This window comes from Pelophylax lessonae, assembly GCF_965119305.1.
Source record: "Pelophylax lessonae genome assembly, chromosome: 8".
Taxonomy (NCBI): Eukaryota; Metazoa; Chordata; class Amphibia; order Anura; family Ranidae; genus Pelophylax; species Pelophylax lessonae.
Genome location: NC_138775.1, coordinates 140529299 through 140551570, shown reverse-complemented (window position 1 = coordinate 140551570; position 22272 = coordinate 140529299). Strand labels below are relative to the sequence as shown.

Here is a 22272-nt window from a genome sequence, read left to right as displayed (position 1 = left end):
GATCACAAGATAAACGTCTGTCCCCTAGTCAACAAAAAGAAGGGTGAGTGTTCACATGTCTCCCTAGGAGGATTGACAACTTCATTCACTAACCCCTACATTTCTGTTTTTTTGACATTACAGTGGGACCAGAACAGGATTACTACTAAGGCCATGATTGACACAGGATCTTGTGGAAATTATATGGATATATGTTTTGCTGCTTTAAATAAAATTCCTATTATTTCTAAACTCAAACCTGTCTCAGTAAGTCTTATTACCGGTGTTCCGTTATCCTCTGGTCCGATCACCGATCAGACACAAGCACTTCTAGTCACTATTAACGAGTCTCATATGGAGACTTCTACCTTCGATTTAATACCATCACCCCACTTTCCCATTGTGTTGGGACTTCCCTGGTTGCACACACACCAACCAACCTTAGATTGGAAGAAACGGTCCTTGACCTTCCTTTCTTGTTTTTGCGAGAAAACGTGTAACCTCCCGTTTTCCGGGAAGATTCTGTCTATGGTGACAGATGAGATTGCACCACTATGTTATCAGGATCTTTCTGAGGTTTTTCTTGAGAAAAATGCTCAAGCATTACCTCCTCATCGAGACTATGATTGTAGCATTGATCTACTCCCAAATAGCAAATTGCCGTTCGGTCATGTTTATCCTCTTTCACAGGATGAACTTGCCCATCTCAAAACCTATTTGGATGAGAACTTGGAAAAAGGTTTTATTAGACCTTCCACTTCTTCCACAGCAGCAGGACTCTTTTTTGTTCGCAATAAAGATTCAAGTCTCAGACCCATCATCGACTACAGGAAATTGAATGCTATCACAATAAAAGATCGCTATCCTCTACCGCTTATCCCTGAGCTCATTGAGCAGGTGCGTGGAGCTACCTATTTTTCAAAATTAGACCTGAAGGGAGCATACAATCTCATTCGAATCCGTGATGGACACGAGTGGAAGACTGCATTCAGAACTAGATACGGATTGTTCGAATATCTTGTGATGCCATTCGGCCTATGCAATGCCCCTGCAGTTTTCCAACGATTTATAAACGATATTTTTAAAGACTTACTAGATGTCTGTGTTGTGGTATATCTGGACGATATACTTATATATTCACGGACCCTGTCTGAACACATAAGACATGTAAGACTTGTATTATCGAGATTGCTTGCACATAATCTTTATGTGAAGCTGAAGAAATGCTTGTTCCATAAAGATGAGGTACTCTTTCTAGGCTACATCATATCCAAAACAGGAATCGAGATGGACATGAGTAAAATATCCTGCATTCAGGATTGGCCTACACCAACTACACGCAAAGCGCTACAGCGATTCCTGGGATTTTCAAATTTCTACAGGAAGTTCATAAAAAACTTTTCTGCTATTGTGAGACCCCTCACACAGCTCACTAGCATAAAAATACCATTTAAATGGTCAGAAGAAGCAAATAAGGCTTTCCACTTGTTAAAGACAAGGTTTACTTCCGCTCCCATATTACGCCATCCAGACCCATCCCTCCAATACATTCTGGAGGTAGATGCGTCAAACATGGCAGTAGGAGCAATACTCTCCCAACGACCAACCCACACTTCACCACTTCATCCAGTCGCCTTTTTTTCTAAATCCCTGAGCAGTCCCGAGATAGATTACCCCGTGGGTGAAAAGGAACTGCTTGCTATAAAATTGGCTCTGGAGAATTGGCGACATTTACTCGAAGGCACCCAACTACCAATAATTATATACACGGACCATAAAAACCTCCAATATCTTCAGACTAGCAAAACTCTCTCGCATCGACAGGTACGATGGTCACTATTCTTTCTAAGGTTTAACTTCCTAGTGACCTACACACCTGCAGATAAAAACAAAAAGGCGGATGCACTATCACGACTAACTGAAGAAAACTACTTTGAAATCCCTTCCGTTCCTATAATACCTCACAAACGCATTATTGGAGTTGTCCGTTCCTTAAAGGAAGAGGTTCTGCATGGTATAAGTTTGGATTCACCCCCACCACAACTAAATACTGATGCAGAAGGCTTCCTCTACTACAACGACAAACTTTACATACCACCTACCCTACGCACCAAGATCTTGGAATTATCGCATGATGTGCCTATGGCAGGACATATGGGTATGACAAAGACTTTCAATTTGATTTCTCGACAATTTTGGTGGCCTGACATGAAAACATCTATACAAAAATTCGTCTCTTCATGCAATGTCTGTGCCAGGTCCAAAATTGACACTACGAGACCATCCGGCCTACTATGCAGTCTACCAATACCCCAAACTCCATGGGAGGTTTTGTCATTGGACTTCATCGTAGAATTGCCTCCTTCCAAAGGATTTAATACCATCTTGGTGTCAGTGGACCATCTGACAAAAATGGCACATTTCATTGCTATTCGCAGACTACCTTCGTCCAAACAAACGGCAGAACTCCTGATGAAACATGTCTTCAGATTACATGGTATCCCAAAAACTCTTTTGTCTGACCGTGGATCCCAATTTATTTCTAAATTCTGGCAAGAACTATGTCACATACTACGGATTGAGCGGAAGCTCACTTCTCCTTACCATCCGCAGACCAACGGACAGACTGAAAGAGTCAACCAATGCATCGAGCAGTATTTACGTTGTTACACTTCTTACCAACAGGATGATTGGTTGGATCTTCTCCCCCTGGCAGAATTTGCCTACAACAACGCAACTCACAGTACAACCAAGCAGAGTCCGTTCTACTTGAACTATGGGTTCCATCCCTCTATTCTCCCTCCAAGCATCCTTCCTTCAAATAACCCAGTAGCCTCAGACTATCTTTCCCAAATAAAGGATTCTCTGGGTTTACTAAATACTACCATTGCACACGCTCACAGTCAACAAAAGAAGTACTATGATCTTCGTAGAAGACCTTCTCCACAGTATACTATCGGGGACCTCGTTTGGCTCTCAACAAAAAACTTGAGACTGAAGATCCCTAGCAAAAAGCTTGGACCTCTGTTCTTGGGACCTTTCCCAATCAAGAAACTTATTGGAAAAGCTGCAGTGCAGCTTACATTGCCAATGGACCTAAAAATCCATCCCATTTTCCATGTGTCGCTACTAAAACCCCATGTTCCGGACCAAGGAATAAGACCTAATATTCCACCTCCCCCTCCTGTACAAGTTGAAGGTGGAGAAGAATACGAGATAAAAGAGATTCTGGATTCTCGTATCTACAGAAGAAAACTTCAGTACTTGGTTAGATGGAAGAACTATGGGCCCCAAGACGACACCTGGCTAAACACCTCTGACATACATGCCCCTAGATTAATCCGCAATTTTCATGCGAGATACCCAGACAAACCAGCTCCAGAGGCCTTCAGGAGCAGGCCTTAAGGGGGGGGGTATTGTAATGTTCCGGTACCTTTGGTACCCTAAATTACACTTTCCACAAGTGTATGCGCCCTACCATTTACTTTTGGAAAGGTGCGCATACACCTTTAAGACTGGAGCTGTCATCACTCAGCGCCGGACTAGATGGCTATTTAAGGCGTCGGCTCTCACTCACATGTGTTCGTTCAAACACCCTTACTTGGATGCTAACCTTGCTTGAAGCTTCCATGCTTGCAAGCTTACTTCGCTGACGGAACCTCGCTGCGCTGATCCCTGTATCCCGCTACTGGATCATCCGCCTCTCCTGAACCACCCTTCGGCTGTATCGCTAATAGTGCTAAGTACCCCGCAGGGGAATTCTCTATAAACTTATACTAAGCTTACACTATCTAGCTCTGCATAGTAAAGACTGTTTATTACATCTGCATAAACTAGATTGCTAGCTCTTGAGACTACTGCTACTTTTCTGCACTGGGTTGATCTCTTTTGTATGTCCACCTGCTATTCTATCATCTGCTATCATACAACATTGCTAAACCTTCCTGCATCCATCTGCTACTGTCTCACCTTCAAGTGTCTATCACCTATCACCTCTACTCAACCTATCCCTCAACCTTCATCATTGTGTTACCACATACATAAAGTCACTCTAGGAACCAGCTTGCTAATTGTGCGTATTTACTGGCTGAAATAAGACCTTCCACACATGATGAGTCATTGAGGTTGGGAATGGTATCTCAGCATATCTCTTACATGACTGCTGACGTGGAACTATTTCTGCAGCTGAAAATCCACACCATATAAGAAACGCAGGAGCGTTACACCCAGTCCGTCCCGTGGCTCCTTGTCTAGGGCTATCATTTCCCTCTTCCACCATGCTAGTCTCCGCTGACATATACCACTGGATGCCCCCTTGGCTAAGGGCAGATTGAGTTACTTTTTTGGCTTTTGTTTAACCTCTCATCCTTAATTCCAGTTGGTGTTAATCGTGAGAAGCAAAGGGGAGGACACAATGAAGTAAAAAAAAATGCCTAAGCCACAGTAGTGTTTACCATATAAAAAGAAGTAGCCAGGTAGTGAAAGTAAAAGGCAGTCCACCATTCGTAACAGCTTGAAGACCCTACAGAGGTCAAGTATCAACTCAGTCCCTTTGAATTAGGGTAAATCTTTCAGGCCAAAAGCAAAGATGAAATAACTAGGGGGGGCACGGCAATCACACAGGGCTTGCAACAGTGGGAGGCCCTCTGTTGCCCTCTATAAACTGGAGGCAGGCTTATCCCTCAGTCCCTTTAGGTCACAAGTAGATCTTCTTTTAAGAACATAGGTTGAATGTCTAGAGGAAGCACAGCAATCACACAAAGCTTGAAAAAAAAAATAAAGGACAGTCCACCATTCATAACAGCCTGGGATAGCCTGTAGAAGTCAGATATCAGTTTAGTCCCTTTAAATCACAAATTAATCTTCCAGTGAAGAACACAGAAAAGATGGCTAGGGGAACATAAAATGAAGCCAAGCCCACGATAGCAGGTAGCCCCCTGCACACTGAAGACAGACTTAGCCCTCCACCCCCACAGTCCGGGATGCACAGGGCTCCTCTTCATCCAAGTCCACCGTGGATAGAAGCGGGGAGGTATCTTGCGCTCTATATTGCAATGAGGAATTAGGAGTGCATTGCAGTGGCTTACCAGCCACCAGAGAATTCTGAAGCCTCAAAACAACCAAGCGGGGCCCAGGGTTCTGGAGCGCGAGGCTGCAGAGCGCTCAGACGGTCGGACGCCATCTCGGACTGGTCTGGGCTGCAGGGCTACAGGGTGCAGGAGGGATCGGGGGATGGGAGGCAGCGGGGGACTGAGTAGTGGCTCGTCTACTCCAGGGCGGGTGTCACTAGATCATGACGTCAAGCTCCTCCCCGATGATCACTCTGACAGGGCGGAATGCAGGTTATAAAATATAACTATCTAAAGTCAGTGAATAAAATGAACAGTTCTACCTTTTCTTCTTGCAATAAGGTAAAAATGTGTGCTTCTGATGTGATGTTAGTTTAAAAAAATCTTGAAGAGTTCGGGTGCTTAACTGGCCAGGCGTCAGTGCAGACCTTTCACCAATTGAAAATATCTGGTGCATCTTGAAATGAAAAATTACAATAAAGAAGACCCAAGACTGTTCAGCAGTTAGAATAGGACAACATTCCTCTCCCAAAACTCCAGCAACTGATGCCCTCAGTTCCCAGACATTTACAGAGTGTGATTAAATAACGAGGGGATACTACACTGGTAAACAGGGCTCTACCTCAACTTTATTGAGATGTGTTGCTGTAATCAATTTCAAAATGACCTTATTTTTTTCTTAAAAAGGTAAATTTTCTCAATGTAAACATTTTATGTTTTCTATTTCTTATTGTGAATAAAAAATGGATTTAGGAGATTTGCAAATGTTTGCATTCTGTTTATGTAGACTTTACACAGCGTCCCAACTTTTTGGGAATTTGGGTTGTAAAATGACTTGCTAAAGTCAGTGAAAAAAATATTTTTACCTTTTTTCCTGCAGTAGCAAGGGCCTCAATGAAGGATGGGCCTCAATGAATAACTTGAAGGACAACTAATCATCCATAAAAATAAAAAAAAACAGTAGGAATAACAAACTATCAACAAGACTAGGGTAAATGCCTAAGCCTAGCATACCTAACCCTTGACTTCAGCGAAGGGAAGCTTGGGGTAGGCAGAGGTGTGGATATATTATAGGCAAACTGTCGTAAAAGGACATCCAGACTAAAAGAATGTGAAGGAGACCCTCCAGCTCACACCTGTAGGTGTTTCAGGAGTATAATGTCTGCACTGTAAACCTGCTGGACCAATTATAGAATAAATGAATCTAGGAATAATAAAAACCTAACCATCAAAAGAGCAGAATTCTCTGAGGAGAAGCTGAGCATAGACATTTTAATACTAACAATAGAAATTTTAGCTTGACATATAAAGAGGAAGGAAGAGGAAGGAATGTAAAAAGACTGAAGATTGCAGTTCAGTCACAGGAAAGGATCCATCTTTTAGTAACCAGGCCTCACTAAGGCCTCCGGACTTAGACTATGCCATGTAGGGGAATTCTGCAGCTGAGTAACAGTGTCCTGGCTGCTGACCGTCCCAGAAAGTACATTACTTATTAATAAAGGATACTTCTTGCTAGGAAGAAAGGATGTTCATTCATGTGCAATGTGCAGAATCATCACTCTTCAAAGTGGGGAACACTAGATGCAGGGTTCCAGAAACCAACAACTTGACTCCAAAAAAAAGTCATGATTGACACATACAACATAGGGAAGAGGTCGCACAGTCAGATACAGGGAGAGTTCTCAAATTTTTCCTGGAGTTGAAGATTTAGCAACCACTAGATGAGATCCAACAAAGGTCATATTAAAAGACTGACCAACTGATCCTAAGAGACATGGGAAAGTTTTCTGTACAGAGCAAACTCGGAGTCAGCAAACAGATGTATTCATTAGAAGAAACTTCCCAGGATGAGGGAAAAGGATAATTCCCACCCTGGCCAGAATCTGACAAATAGCGGGACTGCTTGGTCCAAAGGACCAGCTTGGTGCTTGTTCAAAATCCAAATTCTGTAACTCGGATGGATAAATCGAAAAAAAAAAATTAAATTCCCCAACATGTCCATAAACCCTTAAAAGATAAGGGACAAAGATCCACAATGAGTGTACAAGATAGGTCCCTCAAGCTTAACATGAAGTGCAAGGACACTGACTTTCTTTAGTGACAGTTTCCTAGGTGTTCCACACAGCGGATGCCATTAAAAAGCACTAGATTGAACAAAAGGTTTAGGGTCCTAGGTAGAATAGTCAAGTGCTTACAAGGTAAATCCGCTGTAAGAATTGATTCCTGTTGTTTTTGCAGGCAACAAGATACCTCAGGGTAGGGGTAGAAAAGAGTCAGGCACTGCAAGGGGTGTAACCATCTATGATGGAAAAGGGATCCCCTGCAGAAAGTTGTGCAAGAATGAATAGGATAGCATTCCTAAGTATAGGGTGCTATCTGATTAGGAATCAGATATCTCAGAGTGTGGGGAACTATGGTCTAGAGTGGCAGCTACAAGAGAAGGCCATAATGCTGGCATTTAATTTAGTAACCTGTAGATCCTGGTTGATCATACTATAAACACCCTTTTCTTTTCCCCCAACAACTTGAACTTCATCTGCAATTTCCTGCTACACAAGATTTTTCATTGTAAGTAGAGCAATTCACTTCTCAGATAACCCGCATAAGCTCAAATTCCCTTTCTGTTCACATCAACAGCAGTAACCTGCCTTGGATGCCTTTTCCACTTCACAACAGAATAGCCTGGAGACCGCTACTATCCTTACCCCCTTGATGTTTCCTGTTTTCCCGTGAAACCTTCTATACTGTTCTGCCAAGGCATGTTAACATTTCGCCATCAATTCCTTTAAGGGAAAGGGATCAGGTATGACTCTGCCCTTTGGTAATGAGTCCCTCCCAACCTACCTAGTCTATCCCCCACTGAAATTGGATTCTTGGGTTCATAGAGCACCTAGAGTTCTGCACTCCTTCTTTGAGTCAAACCACTGAAAGAATTCTGTTTCTCATTTCTCCAAAACTGTTGATTTTTGGGTGAGAGGTCTCCGCTGTTGCTCATGCACTGTGGTGTTTTTAATGTTAACAATTTGTTTTAAGACCCATTGACCTTTTTGTTTTCCAACTTTGAGCCTGTTGCAGCTGTTTAGCTGCATTGTACCCTTAAATATTGCTTGGGGATGTCCCATGGTGTATCCATTGATTCATGTCCTGTACTGCAAGATGAGGAATTAATTTATTCTTTATCTTAGAGTACAGTACAGGACACAACTCCTTTCCTTCTTCGTGATCTCTCTCTCTTGCTTTTTGCCAAAATTGGAGCCTCACAGAATTGGCAGGATTATATGGGGACACTAGGGTTGGACCCAGTGAAGATTTTGCCAGAATTCAATAACCTGAAGGTAGCAGTGTATAACCTATGGTCTATGAATCGATCCCTGTGTCCTAGGCACAGAATTTACAGATACGTCAAAATCCCTCTTTTTGTGTGTATTTTGAAAGATTTATTTGTGGAGAACAAGGGCATTATTCTCAAATTCATGCTGTAGGCCCTACTCTTGGCAAAACGTAATTGCACATAGCTAAATGAACCTTAATTCAAACAGCAATAAAAAAGATGTGTCTCAACAACAGGAACAAACAGCATTATTTGTTATGTTTAACAAATTTATTGGATAACAAAGAAGATGATGGAGGTTGTTCAAGTGTGGGTGGTTGCCGAGTCACCTCAGTATCTGAGCATGAATATACACTTAGAACCCTAGAGTTTTGGCTCTTAGAAATATGTCCATGATGATCCAGCCATGGTTTCAATGTTTTTTCAAATATATCTCTGTACTTAGTTTGTATTGCAAGAACTCTTGCAGAGATGATTAACTTGACTTTCTTACATACTTTTGTTATTTTAATTCTACATATAGCTATGGTTAAAATTTAAGAGCATATGCATAGGTAGCCCTTATTGTTTTATACCTGCTTCAAGATTTTGCCCAGTATGAAGCTTTAAGTAAATACTGTCCTTGTGGTGACACAGTGGCATTGAAAATGCTATCAGCATTTTCAACCTGGTGGCTGCTGTCCCTGGCTGGACTACAGTGTTATGATATGCTACTCCTTCTGCACAAGTCTTTACAGCATAAACATGTAAGAAAAAAAAAATAATAAAAATAAAAAATAGCCTAAACTTGTAAATAATTGCAATATGCTAAATACCAGAAATGTCATTTTAGCATTATTCTAAACAGAATAAATCACAGAATAAAATCTGCTATTTTTATCTATGCTAATACTGGACAGAAAAGCATATATTTTCATTTTGTTATGTCTTTCCTTTATTTTCATAGAAAGTAAAATATTTTTTACAAGTCAATACTCTCAAAACAAAGTTTTATTATCCAAAAAATATATATGTATTATGTTGGAATCATAAGTAAAAATCATTGACCAGTTAATAGATCCATAACTGAAATATAAAAATTGAGATAAGTCTACCCTTAAGAAATGTACACAAGGGCAGATATATCATTTCTACTACTGTTGTAATTCTTTTTTTTAGTAAGGATGTCAGATTTTTTTTCTTACATTTTGATCCTGTCATCTTTTAGGTGGGGGAGTTATATCAAATAATAGGCGATCACGAGGATACCATTGCCAAACTGCAGGATATGCTTCTGAAAAGTCAGAGCGAGCATTTACAAGTAAGTAATTACTTATAGGTTAATATGCTGCTGTGTAACTTTGACACTCTATGCATAATACATGTTTTTCTACCCGCTTTTATAACATATTAAAGCTTATATAAGGAATATAACCCCCGTCCGTTTTTTTCTCACTTGGGAATTTTTCTTTTACTTCCTGTACCATAGCCAAAGCAGGTAATATGGGGAGATTCCTCCAGAGTGGGGGAAATCACTCGGATTAAATTCGGGTCGTCACCAGGGATACCAAAACTAGTTACCAGGGTTATCAGAAGTAGTTTTTCGTTGCCCTGTTCCAACTTTTTTGAGATATGTTCTTGCCATCAATTTAAAAATGTCCCTATTTTTTCTTAAAATGGTACAACTCTAAGAGCTCGTTTTTGTGCAGTCACTGCATATTAATTTTGAAGATTAAATGCTTTTCATACCCTAGTCAAATTCAAGCATGTCTTGGAAGTTTGGGTGTGATTATCGAAACAACATGCAGAGATCAAGATAGAGTTGCACGGTACAAGTTTCATAAAGTACGCTCCTAGTTATCATGTCAGGTGATCTCTGGACTCTTGGTGTAAGAGCCTATAGAGAATTTAGGTTAACATAAACTAAGCAAACTTTCTGATTTTAGCACTTTTCTAGACAGTGTTGTCAACTCTGTTGTGGTAATTACATGGTATGGCTATTAATGACGACAGTTTTAATCCGTATTAAATTTGTATATGAGTTTTTTAATGAAGGAGCAATACCACTATTATACTGTACATCCAAGTAAGGAGCTATAATTCCTTCTGACACTTTTTGTGATATACAGTAAAATATATTTATTAAGAATCCATTACATGCAGTCCCCGGGTTACAAACAAGATAGGTTCTGTAGGTTGGTTTTTAAGTTGAATATTTTTGTAAGATGGAACAGGTACAGTTTTGAAGTGTACAGTAACTCCAGACACTTTTTTTTTTTTTTTTACGTTTTGGATAGCCTAGGGAAGTGTTAACACCCCTGTAATGTTTGTTTTGCTGTCCATGCCCCTGTTCAGAAGATTTCACCTCACTTTCTGTCCCTGTGACAATTGGATTTGAAAAAAAATTGGGTTTTTGTGTAAACAAGGATTGGTGATAAAGCTTCAGTAGGAACACCTTTTTCCCATGATAATTCTTACAGGAGTGAATTTCCCTTCCTAGATACAGATTTCCTCTAACTTCTCTCCTTCTGTTTGCAAGTTAGAGTTGTATGTAAGTCGGATGTTTGAAACTCAGAGACTGCCTGTATTGAGAATGAGAACCCTGTTTAATGAAAGTTGAATGACATAGAGATTTTGCTAATAAAATCTGCAAGAGACATAAGAAGTTGGCAGGTAATTCAGCTCACCACTGCCCACTGATATAGTTCTTGGTGGGCTGATTTGCCTAGCAACTATATATTCCATGGCCCTAACTTCTAAAGGAAATAAAAAAAATCAAGCTTATGGTTGATGGTAGACAAATATTAGAATATGATTTGTTGTATATTTTAGTTTTTCCAGGTAATGCCAACGCAGATGGATTTTTTAGACCTGCAGAACACGTTGCTCTTAACTCAGATGGAACTTCAAAAAAAACAGATGGCTCTTACACAGAAAGAACATCAACTAACTGATGCTAAAAGGTTTCAGCAGTTGCTAGAAGTTCAGTTATTAGAGGGAAAACAGCAGAAGGAAACTACATGGAATCATAACCAGGTACTGTCAGATCAAATCAGTCACTTCTGTAACTTTATTAAACTCCTGTTCCTTTTAAGGGGTAATTTTAGCTTTTTTTTTTTTTAACCATGTGACTAAGCACTATTAAGTCCAAAGTGAAAGAAAGATTTTGTGCCTTGTGCTTTGTCAATATCACGTGGTCCTCATATTTATGTTTGTTTTTGTCACTTGTCATTCTAACTATTCTTCTCCTTTATTCGTTTTTTCACACTATGTATTTTTTTATTTTACCGTCTGTCCAAAAATTAGATTTTTAGTTTTTTTGTAGCCTAGGGCCCCTTTCACACAGACGCCTCAGTGGAATGGACTTTGTTTGCTCAACAGGGGATGGCTTTACTGATCCCCGCTGAGCAGGCAGTTGACAGGTCCGTCTCTGCTCACTGTGCAGAGCAGGAGACGAACACAGTCCTGCTCTCCCCTATGGGGAATTTGGGTGAAAACAGATCGCTGGTCCATTTTCATCCGATCATATTATATCCGCAGACGGATGGATAATAGTACCACCATCTGTCTGGATCTTGCTTACAGGAACGGATAGCGGCGGATGTCAGAGGACATGTCAACGCTGACATCCGCCCCTCCATAGGGGAGACTGGAGGGTCCGATCAGGTTCTCAAAAATATATATAAATATATATGAAATGACACAATATATATGAAATGGCACAATTAGACTAATGTAATCAAGTGCAATAAATTAATTTTAGATTAAACAATTCAGTCAATAAAGGCATATGGTCCTGAGGTGCAAAGTGAAAAAACAAAGTGCAATGTGCAGATTAGATCCAATCAGATAATGGTAAATAGGACCAAAGAAAACGTATTCAATCCAATAACACCATCCTATAATTAAATAGAGTCTCTGAAAGATCCTGTAATAGCACTTCCTAGGTCTCCAACACCTCCACCAAGACACAGGACCACCTGGTGTGCACAAAAATGGTTACCGGAATGAACGGACCATTTATTATAGAGGGTTGGTTCAGGCTGTAATTCACAAGTTGTAGACAGGGTGATTAGCGGGCGAGAACCGGTTATTCAATTTCCAGTAAGTAGCTCCAACCAATTTGCACCATCCACCTTAGAATATCCTCAAAGCCAGGAAATAGATCTCTTGATTGGCATGATAAAGACAACAAGGAGGACTCTCATGGTGAAGTACGTAGAAAAAAGGTTTATTTAATAGAAAGGATGCACTTACATAGCGGTTTCTTTCCACCCGACATTCAGAAATAAAAATCTGAAGATTTTTGTGCACACCGGTGGTCCTGTGTCTTGGTGGAGGTGTTGGAGACCTAGGAAGTGCTATTACAGGATCTTTCAGAGACTCTATTTAATTATAGGACGGTGTTATTGGATTGATTACGTTTTCTATGGTCCTATTTACCATTATCTGATTGCATCTCATCTGCACATTGCACTTTGTTTTTTCACTTTGCACCTCAGGACCATATGCCTTTTTTGACTGAATTTTTTAATCAACTATTTATTTATTGCACTTGATTAAATTAGTCTAATTGTGTCATTTCATATGTATTGTGTCATTTCATATATGTTTATATATATTTTTGAGTTTGTTTTATTGCACATATTTCCAAGTGTATTATACACTCACATGTGCACTTGGCAATTCGTTTATATTGATTTATCACATGTTCTTATTTGTTATTTATTTAGAACAATTTTTGGCACTTGCACTCAACACTAGTGCACTTGGCAACTAATTGGTATTGTTTAATATATGATTTGAGAGTACCGTATTTATCGGCGTATAACACGCTCCGGCGTATAATACGCACCTCAATATTTGGAGAGAAGTTTCAGGAAAAAAGCTTAAATTTAAAATAAACAGCTTTGAACTCAGAACATTTTTTTTTTAAATCAAATGACATCTCACCAGTGCCCATGAATGCAGCCTCAGCAGCAGTGTCCAGCAATGCATCCTCATCAGCAGTGACCATGTATGCAGCCTCATCAGCAGTGTCCATGTATGCAGCCTCATCAGCAGTGTCAATATATGCAGCCTCGCAAGCGCAGTGTCCATATATGCAGCCTCGCAAGCACCATTGGAACTATCCAAATCTGTTTTAAAAAAGGCCGGGAAGCAGCGCCGAGAGCAGAAGGGGTGGGCCGGGCCGGGCCGAGGAGAAGGAAGGACGAGCTGTAATAAGAGCAGAAGGGGGCGGGCCGGGCCGAGGAGAAGGGAGAACGAGCAAGCGCAGTCATCGGAAGTCCCGCCTCCTCTGCCGAGACGTGTGACGTCTGTCATAAGCGGGACTTCCGATGACTGCGCTCGCTCGTTCTCCCTTCTCCTCGGCCGGCCCGCCCCCTTCTGCTCTTATGACAGCTCATCCTTCCTTCTCCTCGGCCCGGCCCGCCCCTTCTGCTCTCGGCGATGCTTCCTGTGCTTTTTTTTGTTTTTTAATATCGGCGTATAACACGCACTGCTGCTTTTTCCTCAATTTTAGGAGGAAAAAGTGCGTGTTATACGCCAATAAATACGGTATAGTTATTTTTTCTGTACACAAGAGATTGGTTGAGCGCAGCCATTATATATTACTATATAATTTTTTTATCATCCTTTACGTTTTCACGTTTATGTTGCGGCTCCCAACCAGGATTTATTTCCTTACACTTTACACCTTTGGATTTACTTAATTATATTTAATTGTATACTGTTTTCCACTGTGCGGGTACTGTTGGTGCTTAACACCAATTTTCTTCCGATCAGGTTCGCCTGAAAAACTGACAGGCAGGGCCTGATCGGACAGCCCTTGTAAAAGGGCCCTTGGAATTTAACATATACAAGTGACACCTTAAAGTGGATTTAAAACCCCAAATTTTTTTTTTTATCATATTGCAGCTTAGCAATTCTCAGATGAGGTGGTTGTATTTGTTTTCTAAGACTTTTATTTCCTATATTGTAACCTGATGATTCTGCCTATAAGCTAAATATTTAGCAACTTCCTATAACATACCAAGCAATCCAGACAAAGTAGCAGTTAGACGAATGAGAACCCATTTACAACTGACAGGGGTCTTTGAATAGTCGGTTTTTATTCATTTATCTAAAAACTTTCTCTCAAAAGGAAAAAAAGGTTTGCTATAACTGGTTATAAAGTGTTTGCTGGAATTCAGCTTCAAATTGTTAATTAAGTCCATCTAAATCTGCGAGTCTAAAATTCCACTCTCCCTAGGCTGACAATGCTGCTGGCCAAGGGTGCTTTGCTACTTCATCCAGAATGCAGGCAGCCTAAGACAGAAAGTGTTTTACTGGCTGGATCACCAGGCGAGCTAAAGGAAAAATACTTAATAAAGAAAATGAATGCAGCCGCCACATCTAAGGATTGGTAAGCTACAATATACACTTCTCCAAAAAATTAAAGAACCACTTTTTAGTTAGAGTATAGTATTAGGTAAATTAAACTTCTGGGATATTGATCTGGTCATTTAGGTAGCAGAGGGAGTTATTAATCAGTTTCAGCTGCTTTGGTGTTAATGCAACAATGAGACGACCTCCAAAACAGGATGGTGACGCAGGTGGAGGCCACTGACGTGTTTTTCTCTACTCATCTTTTCTGACTGTTTTTCCACTAGTTTTGCATTTGGCTAGGGCCAGTGTCACTACTGGTAGCATGAGGCAATAGCTGGACCCTGTAGAGGTTGCAAAGGCAGTCCTGGAGGAGATTCCAGGAGATAGGCAGTTACTCTAGGAAAGCTGAACGGGGCCGTAGAAGGTCCTCAACCCATCAGCAGGACCGGTATCTGCTCCTTTGTGCGGATGATACAGGATAAGCACTGCCAGAGCCCTACAAAATTACCTCCAGCAGGCCACTGGTGTGAATGTCTCTGACCAAACAATCAGAAACAGACTTCATGAGAGTGGCCTGAGGGCCCGACCTCCTCTAGTGGGCCCTGTGCTCATTGCTCGGTGCCGTGGAGCTCGATTGGCATTTGCCATTGAACACCAGAACTGGCAGGTCTGCCACTGGCGCCCTGTGCTTTTCAAAGATGAAAGCAGGTTCACACTGAGCACATGTGACAGGCAGGAAAGGGTCTGGAGAAGCCATGGAGAAAGTTTTGCTGCCTGTGACATCGTTCAGCATGACCAGTTTGGTGGTGGGTCAGCGATGGTCTGGGGAGGCATATCCATGGAGGAGCGCCCAGACCTCTACAGGCTGGACATTGGCACCCTGACTGCCCTTAGCTATCGGGATAAAATCCTTGGACCTATTGTGAGACCCTACGCAAGTGCAGTGGGTCCTGGGTTTCTCCTAGTGCACGACAATGCCTGGCCTCATATGGCAAGAGTATGCAGCCAGTTCCTGGTGCATAAAGGAATTGATACCATTGAATGGCCCCCACGCTCGCCTGACCTAAATCCAATAGAAAACCTTTGGGATATGTTTTGGTCCATCCAACGCCACCAGGTTGAACCTTAGTCTGTTCAAGAGTTCAGTGATTCCCTGGTACAGATCTGGGAAAAAACACCTCAGGGCACCATCTGTCATCTCATTAGGAGCCTGCCCCGACGTTGTTAGGCATGCATACAAGCACATGGGGGCCATACAAACTACTAAGTAGCATTTTGAGTTGCTGCAATGAAATTTCAGCAAAATGGACTAGGCTGCTGCATAATTTGATTTTTGGGGTGTCTTTGAATTCATCCCTCTGTATTGTGATAATTTTCATTTCCATCAAACGATGTGGCATCCTCTCAATCCTAACACATTACCCAGTCCATACCAGTATAGATATCCAGCATGATATTTTTTCCCATTGAGATCTGATGTGTTTTCAAAGTGTTCCTTCATTTTTTTGAGCAGTGCATTGTTTTTGGGTTTAATACCATTTTAAATTTGTCAACAAAAACCAACGTGAAGCAAATGTAAAATGGTCTATGGAACTGCTTGTAACAATCAAGATTTATTTAGATTAAAGTCACAAAATCAATATGCATCATCTAATGCCTTCATGCGTTTCACACCGAAAAGGGCTTATCAGAAGGTTATGCTTTTTGCCTATGAGCCTTATGATTAAACACATTTGAATGTTTCCCAGAATGACTTATGTATGTATCATTTGGAATATAAGCTTTGTTATATTCTTGTATATTTTGAATATGCCTTGTCCTAAGACCTAAACTGTTGGACTTTCTATATTTTCTTGTACTACAGCTTAATGTACACGCACACTGCTGTTTTAAAAAAAAAAAAAAACACATTTGAATGTGAAATTAGGTGAAGGCACCAGCTATTACTTTTTGCGCTTGAGACTGCAAGCCAGGCCTTCTCGTCCAACATCAGTGCCTGACCTCACAAATGCACTTCTGGAGCACTGCTAATTAATGTTTGTTTATTGTAAGGCACTGTTTTCTATATTTCATTTATGCACGTGAGCGCCATCTTTACATTGGTATATGCATCTTTAGAGGTGTTTAGCTCACCTATAAAGGGGCAGACACAAATTTTCACAATATTCACATTTTTTGGGGCGCAATACACTAGTATTGTATTTGTATTATATGTTTGCACTGCAAATTTCTGTGCACACCATAAGGTTGTTTATATACTTAATTTGTGTTGATTATTGGGATACACTCACCCATCATGGAGGTATTCAATTTCATAAACAACAGAGATATTTATATACAGGAATGTTTCCAAGGAACCGTAGAACAAAGTGCTGATTTAGAAGCAAATAAAAGCAAAAATATATGAGAAAACATCTCTTTAAGAAGCCTCAGGGTGGGCCCCAATGATGGCCTGGAAGATGAAAATTTCCTCAAAGGAGAGGGGATCCGTCACTTCCTGTTCCAGAGGGTCATCATTTCTGGGCCGGAGAGTAAAAACAAGGCTTGCACCGCATTCCAGCCCTGGAGAAGCCATTTGATATCTGCACAAGTTGTACACACTAGTGCCGGTGTTCCGTGAGAATTACCTACCCTGTGAGAATTACCTACCCCTCGTCACTTCCGGCCAGAAGCATCTGAGCAGCGCAGCAGTGCGCATGCTCAGAGCCCCGGATACCTAATGGCAGAACAGAGGAGCTTACTAGTGCGCATGCGCACTAGTATGAAGCGATCACGGTGTACCGTGAAAAAAACCTACCGACGCGGCGCTTACCTGAAACAGCTGTGCTGACATACGAGTCATCTCCGCTCCTGTCCCGGTCACTTCCCTGCTCTCGGCAAGTAAATATAAAAGCGGCTTTCGGCTCAGTGATTTATGTTTTCATACAGCCGCCGCCGCTTTTATATTTACTATCCGAGAGCAGGGAAGTGACCGGAACAGGAGCGGAGATCACTCGTATTTCAGCACAGCTGTTTTAATGTACCCGCTGCATTACATACAGTGCGGAGTACCGGAAGTGACGAGGGGTAGGTTTTTCTCACGGGTAGGTAATTCTCACGGAACATCGGTGCATAGGCATTTATACATGTGACTGGCATTTCTTTCGTCATGTTTTTAACATCAGTTACCATTAACATACTATGCTATGTTACTTTTTAAATCTTGCTTCATGCAGAATCATCACATCAGAGGGATCCTATACATTTTATGGTTTCACAAGCTCATTTTGACCTACCTGTAAAAAAGGGGTCAAACACCTCTGATGAGTGTAAAACCACCATTTGAGCACTAGCAGTGAAGATTAAGAGCATCTAACCACTGAAGCAATTATTAGTGTTGGGACTGTCACACTGCACTTTATTTAATTTTTATAGATATATATTGCTTAGCCACATTGCCTCTTCAATTATGGTATTCATGGCTGTATATGGCATGCTTGTAAGTACCGCTCATTAATATTTGTTTATTGTAAGGCACTGTTTTCTATATTTCATTTATACACGTGAGCGTCATCTTTACATTAGTATTTGCATAGTGTATGTTTTACCAGAGACATCTCTTTAGCATTTGCTACCATCTGATTTGAACACATCTTGGGCATGTGGATGACGGACTTAGTGTTCAGGGGATAAAAACTAGAATTTCAAGCTCTACCTCGTTCTCGCTTCATGTTGTCAAGCCTGCCAACGTTTCTGCAAAAACTCCATACTCCCTCCATTGTTGTTCAGCAACTGCTTTTAGATTGTTTCTCCATAAGGAAAATTGAGTACTCATTCTAATATAGATTGGAGAAGTCACTGGTTTCTGTGAGTCCATCCAAGTTTTATCCCATGCTGAGCCCTGATAAAGCTGGAGTGGTTTTGGACAAAATGAGTTGGCTGTTTTTATATGACCTTTTTTTTTTTACTAACAATTAAAACTGAAAATTGCCCCGCCTCCTCTCCTACCCTATAGGACCCCACTCCCATAAATCTTTGCTCCTTTTCAGCATCCATGTTCTGTAACTAGCCTACTCAGGACCTGGGAGGGAACTCCTGCTGCCATGGAGTCCATCAGGAAAGGAAAATTACGGTAAGTATTTGATATCAATTTTCCGTTTTCCTGACAGACTCCATGGCAGCATACGTTCGGGAAATAACTCGCAATACACTCCCGGGTGGGAAGATGCTGAACAAAATAAATTTTAATTGGTACCATCAACTGATAGTACTTGAATACCAAACTTTACAGAAGATAAGGCAGCTGGTTCAATACAATAGTGAGACATAAACATATTGATAGAAGACCAGGACGCCGCCCTGCAGACTACTTCGGGGGCGACATGCCTGAAAGCCGCCCAAGATGTAGAGACACTTCAAGTTGAGTGTGCCGTCACTACTTCTGGAGGATCCAAGCCCCTGGATTTCCTTTCTTCTTTCCGTGAAGAAGGACAAAAAGAAAGTCTGTTTGACGGAAACCAGCTGTGGCTGTCAGGTATTGTAAAGAATTGCCTACATCAAGCGGATGATGTTGAGAATCTTCATCTGTTCTAAAAATGGGAAGAACAATCTCCTGATTTTCGTGGAATACTGAAGTCACCTTAGGAGTTGATCCCAACATAGGTATAAGAACCACTCGGTCAGGAAAAAACGTTAGGAATGGCTCTTTTACCCCCAGACTTTGGATCTCGGAGACACGTTTTGCTCACGTGATTGCCACCAGGAACACAGTTTTAAGTGTAAGCTCTCTAATTGACAGAGGTCTACCTAGAGATGATTCTAGTGAAGAGAAAAAATCCAAAACTAAAGAAAGATCCCATTTTGGGAATCTCGGCTTCCTCTGGGGTTTTAACCTCATAGCACCTCTGAAAAATTGGCGAATCAGTGTGTGTCTTGCTCAGGAAACTCCTGTGAAGGCTGAGATTGCTGAAACCTGAACCCGTAATGAACTGACAGATAAGGACAGGTCTAGGCCTGATTGTAGAAACCCCAGAACATCTTGTATGGTAGGAATCACATCAGGATCACTTCTAGGAGACAAAAACTGGAGAATTTTGCCCAGATTCTTTCTTAAACCCTATTGGTGCTGCTTCGTCTAGCACTCAAAAGGGTAGGGATAGCTTCTGCCGGACATCCTAAAGCCTCCAATCTCCCCCTCTCAAGAACCAGACCTTGAGGTGTAGCCGAGCTGGGCACGGATTAAAGGTTGGGCCTTGTGATAGAAGATCCGGCCTGAGAGGTAGAGATACAGGAGTCCGGTAACTGAGCAGTGTCAACAGGGGAAACCATGGCCTGTTGGGCCAGTATGGGATCACTGCTAAGACTTCCACCGCCTCCGTCCTGAGTCTCCGCAGGAACTGGAGAATAATCGGAGGGAAGGCATAGGCTCTGCGAAACTTCCAACGGTCCGTGAGAGCGTCGACCCCAATGGCTCGGGGGTCTCGGAACCTTGTGTAATATTTTGCAAGTTTCTTGTTGCCTGGAGCTGCAAATAGGTCAACCTCCGGAAGAAAGTCTAGGGACTGAACCCACCTGAAAACTTCCATGTTGAGGGACCACTCGTTGTTGTCGAATGTCACTCGAGAGAGAAAATCTGCCTGTAGGTTCTGTATCCCCAGAACATACACCGCTGACAGGTTGGTTAGATACCTCTGAGCCCAGAGCATAATTGGCTTCACTTCCTGCAGGAGAGACCAGCTGCGTGTTCCGCCCTGCCTCTTCACATAGGCCACCACTGTAGTGTTGTCTAATCTGAGGATTACAGATGCTCCCTGAATCAGATGTTGAAAGGCCTGGAGTGCCTTGAAGGCTGCCCTGAGTTCCAGGATGTTGGAGACAATCCCGACGGTAGAAAAGCCCCACTTGCCTTGGGCTGTTTCGGATAGGCAGTGGGCTCCCCAACCCGTGGAGCTGGCATCCGATGTCACCGTGATCCAGGAGATGGGGGCTATGGAGTGACAGTTCAGAAGGTTTTCTCTTACCAACCACCATGGAAGACACCTCTTCATGACTGCCGTCAATACAATCCGCTGGGCCAGATCGTCTGACTGCCATTGCTGGAGAAAGCCTCTCTGGAATGGTCTCAGTTTCCAGAGGGCCCACTTTACCATGTGAACTGTCGCTACCAGAGTCCCAATCACTTTCAGACATTGACGAGCCGTGAGGAGGAGAGAGCCAGAGAGATCCTCTCCCTGATCACTGGAATCTTCTCCACTGGAAGAGAAATGGTATTCTTTTCTGTGTTGAACAAAGCTCCCAGAAAGATGAGAGATTGGGTGGGAACCAGATGGCTTTTTTCGAGGTTCAGGATCCATCCGAACTCTTGAAGGACCTTGATGACACGGTCTCTGTGTCTGAGGAGCTGCGACTTGTCCTGAGATAAGAGGAGCAGATCGTCCAGGTAATGATACAATCTGATGCCTTCCACTCTGATCAATGCCACTACTGCCAGCAAGACTTTTGAGAATGTGCGAGGCGACTTGGAGAGTCCAAAGGGAAGACAAACAAACTGGAAGTGACTTTCTCCTATGGCGAAGCGAAGAAATCGCTGAAGATTTTCTGCAATGGGAACATGAAAGTACGCGTCTTTCAGGTCTATAGATATCAGCCAGTCTTTCGGCTGTACTGGGAGTTGGATTGTCTGGAGAGACTCCATCTTGAACCTTTCTCTGAGAATATACTGATTTAAATGTGTTAGGTCTATAACGGGTCTCCAAGAGCCGTTCTTCTTCCGTACCATAAAAAGAGGGGAGTAGATTCCTTGACCCCTTTCGATGTCTGGAACGGGAATCGCTGCACCTTGAAGTAGCAGGGACTCTATGTAGGAAAACAGAATCCATCTCTTTTCTTCTGAGGCAGGGATGGAGGTTGGGACAAATCTGAGCCTCGGGGTGCGATTGAAGATCCAAGAGTGACCGACCGAAACTGTGTCGACCACCCAGGTGTCTCGAACTGAGGCCGCCCAGACACGCCGAAAGTGGAACAGACGGGCCCCTACCTGGCATGTCTGAGCGGGCCCACCCTCAAAACGACTTAGTGGCCTCCCGGTCACCAAACGAATCACTCTTGGATGGCTTCTGAAAGGAGGACTGTCTAGACTTCCAGCCTCTATTATTGCTTTTGCCTGGCTTATAGCTGCGTGCGTCTCTGGAACGGCCAGCGCTTTGTTTTCTAGGAGGAGCTCTCTTGAAATTACTTTGGTGCCTGTCCTGAGGGAGGAATCCCGACCTACTGCCAGTGGCCTTAGAGATGGCACTCTCCAACTTATTGCCAAAGAGGGAAGATCCCTCAAATGGTATTCGACACCATATTTGTTTTGAAGCGGCATCAGCTACCCAAGGCCGAAGCCAAAGCGCCCGTTTGGCGGTGACAGAAGATAGCATCACACGGGCCAAAAGACGGATCATGTCAATAGAGGCCTCCCCCAGGAAGGCGGATGCCATCTTTAACTCTTGAATGGGAGAGCTCTTGGCGACATCTTCAGAGACATTCTTGAGAGTCTCCTCAACATCCTCAGACCAGATCTCC

At 42.3% G+C, this 22272-nt stretch overlaps 1 protein-coding gene across 1 annotated transcript in view; it reads left to right on the top strand.

The window, feature by feature from the left end:
* Nucleotides 1-22272, top strand: part of LOC309561480 (myomegalin-like) — a 429425-nt gene that overhangs the window by 122648 nt on the left and 284505 nt on the right. Inside the window, exons 6-7 of the mRNA XM_082265423.1 lie at nt 9587-9679; nt 11191-11394. Coding sequence (XP_082121549.1) covers nt 9587-9679; nt 11191-11394 — 297 coding nt within the window. The remainder of the gene's footprint in view (nt 1-9586; nt 9680-11190; nt 11395-22272) is intronic.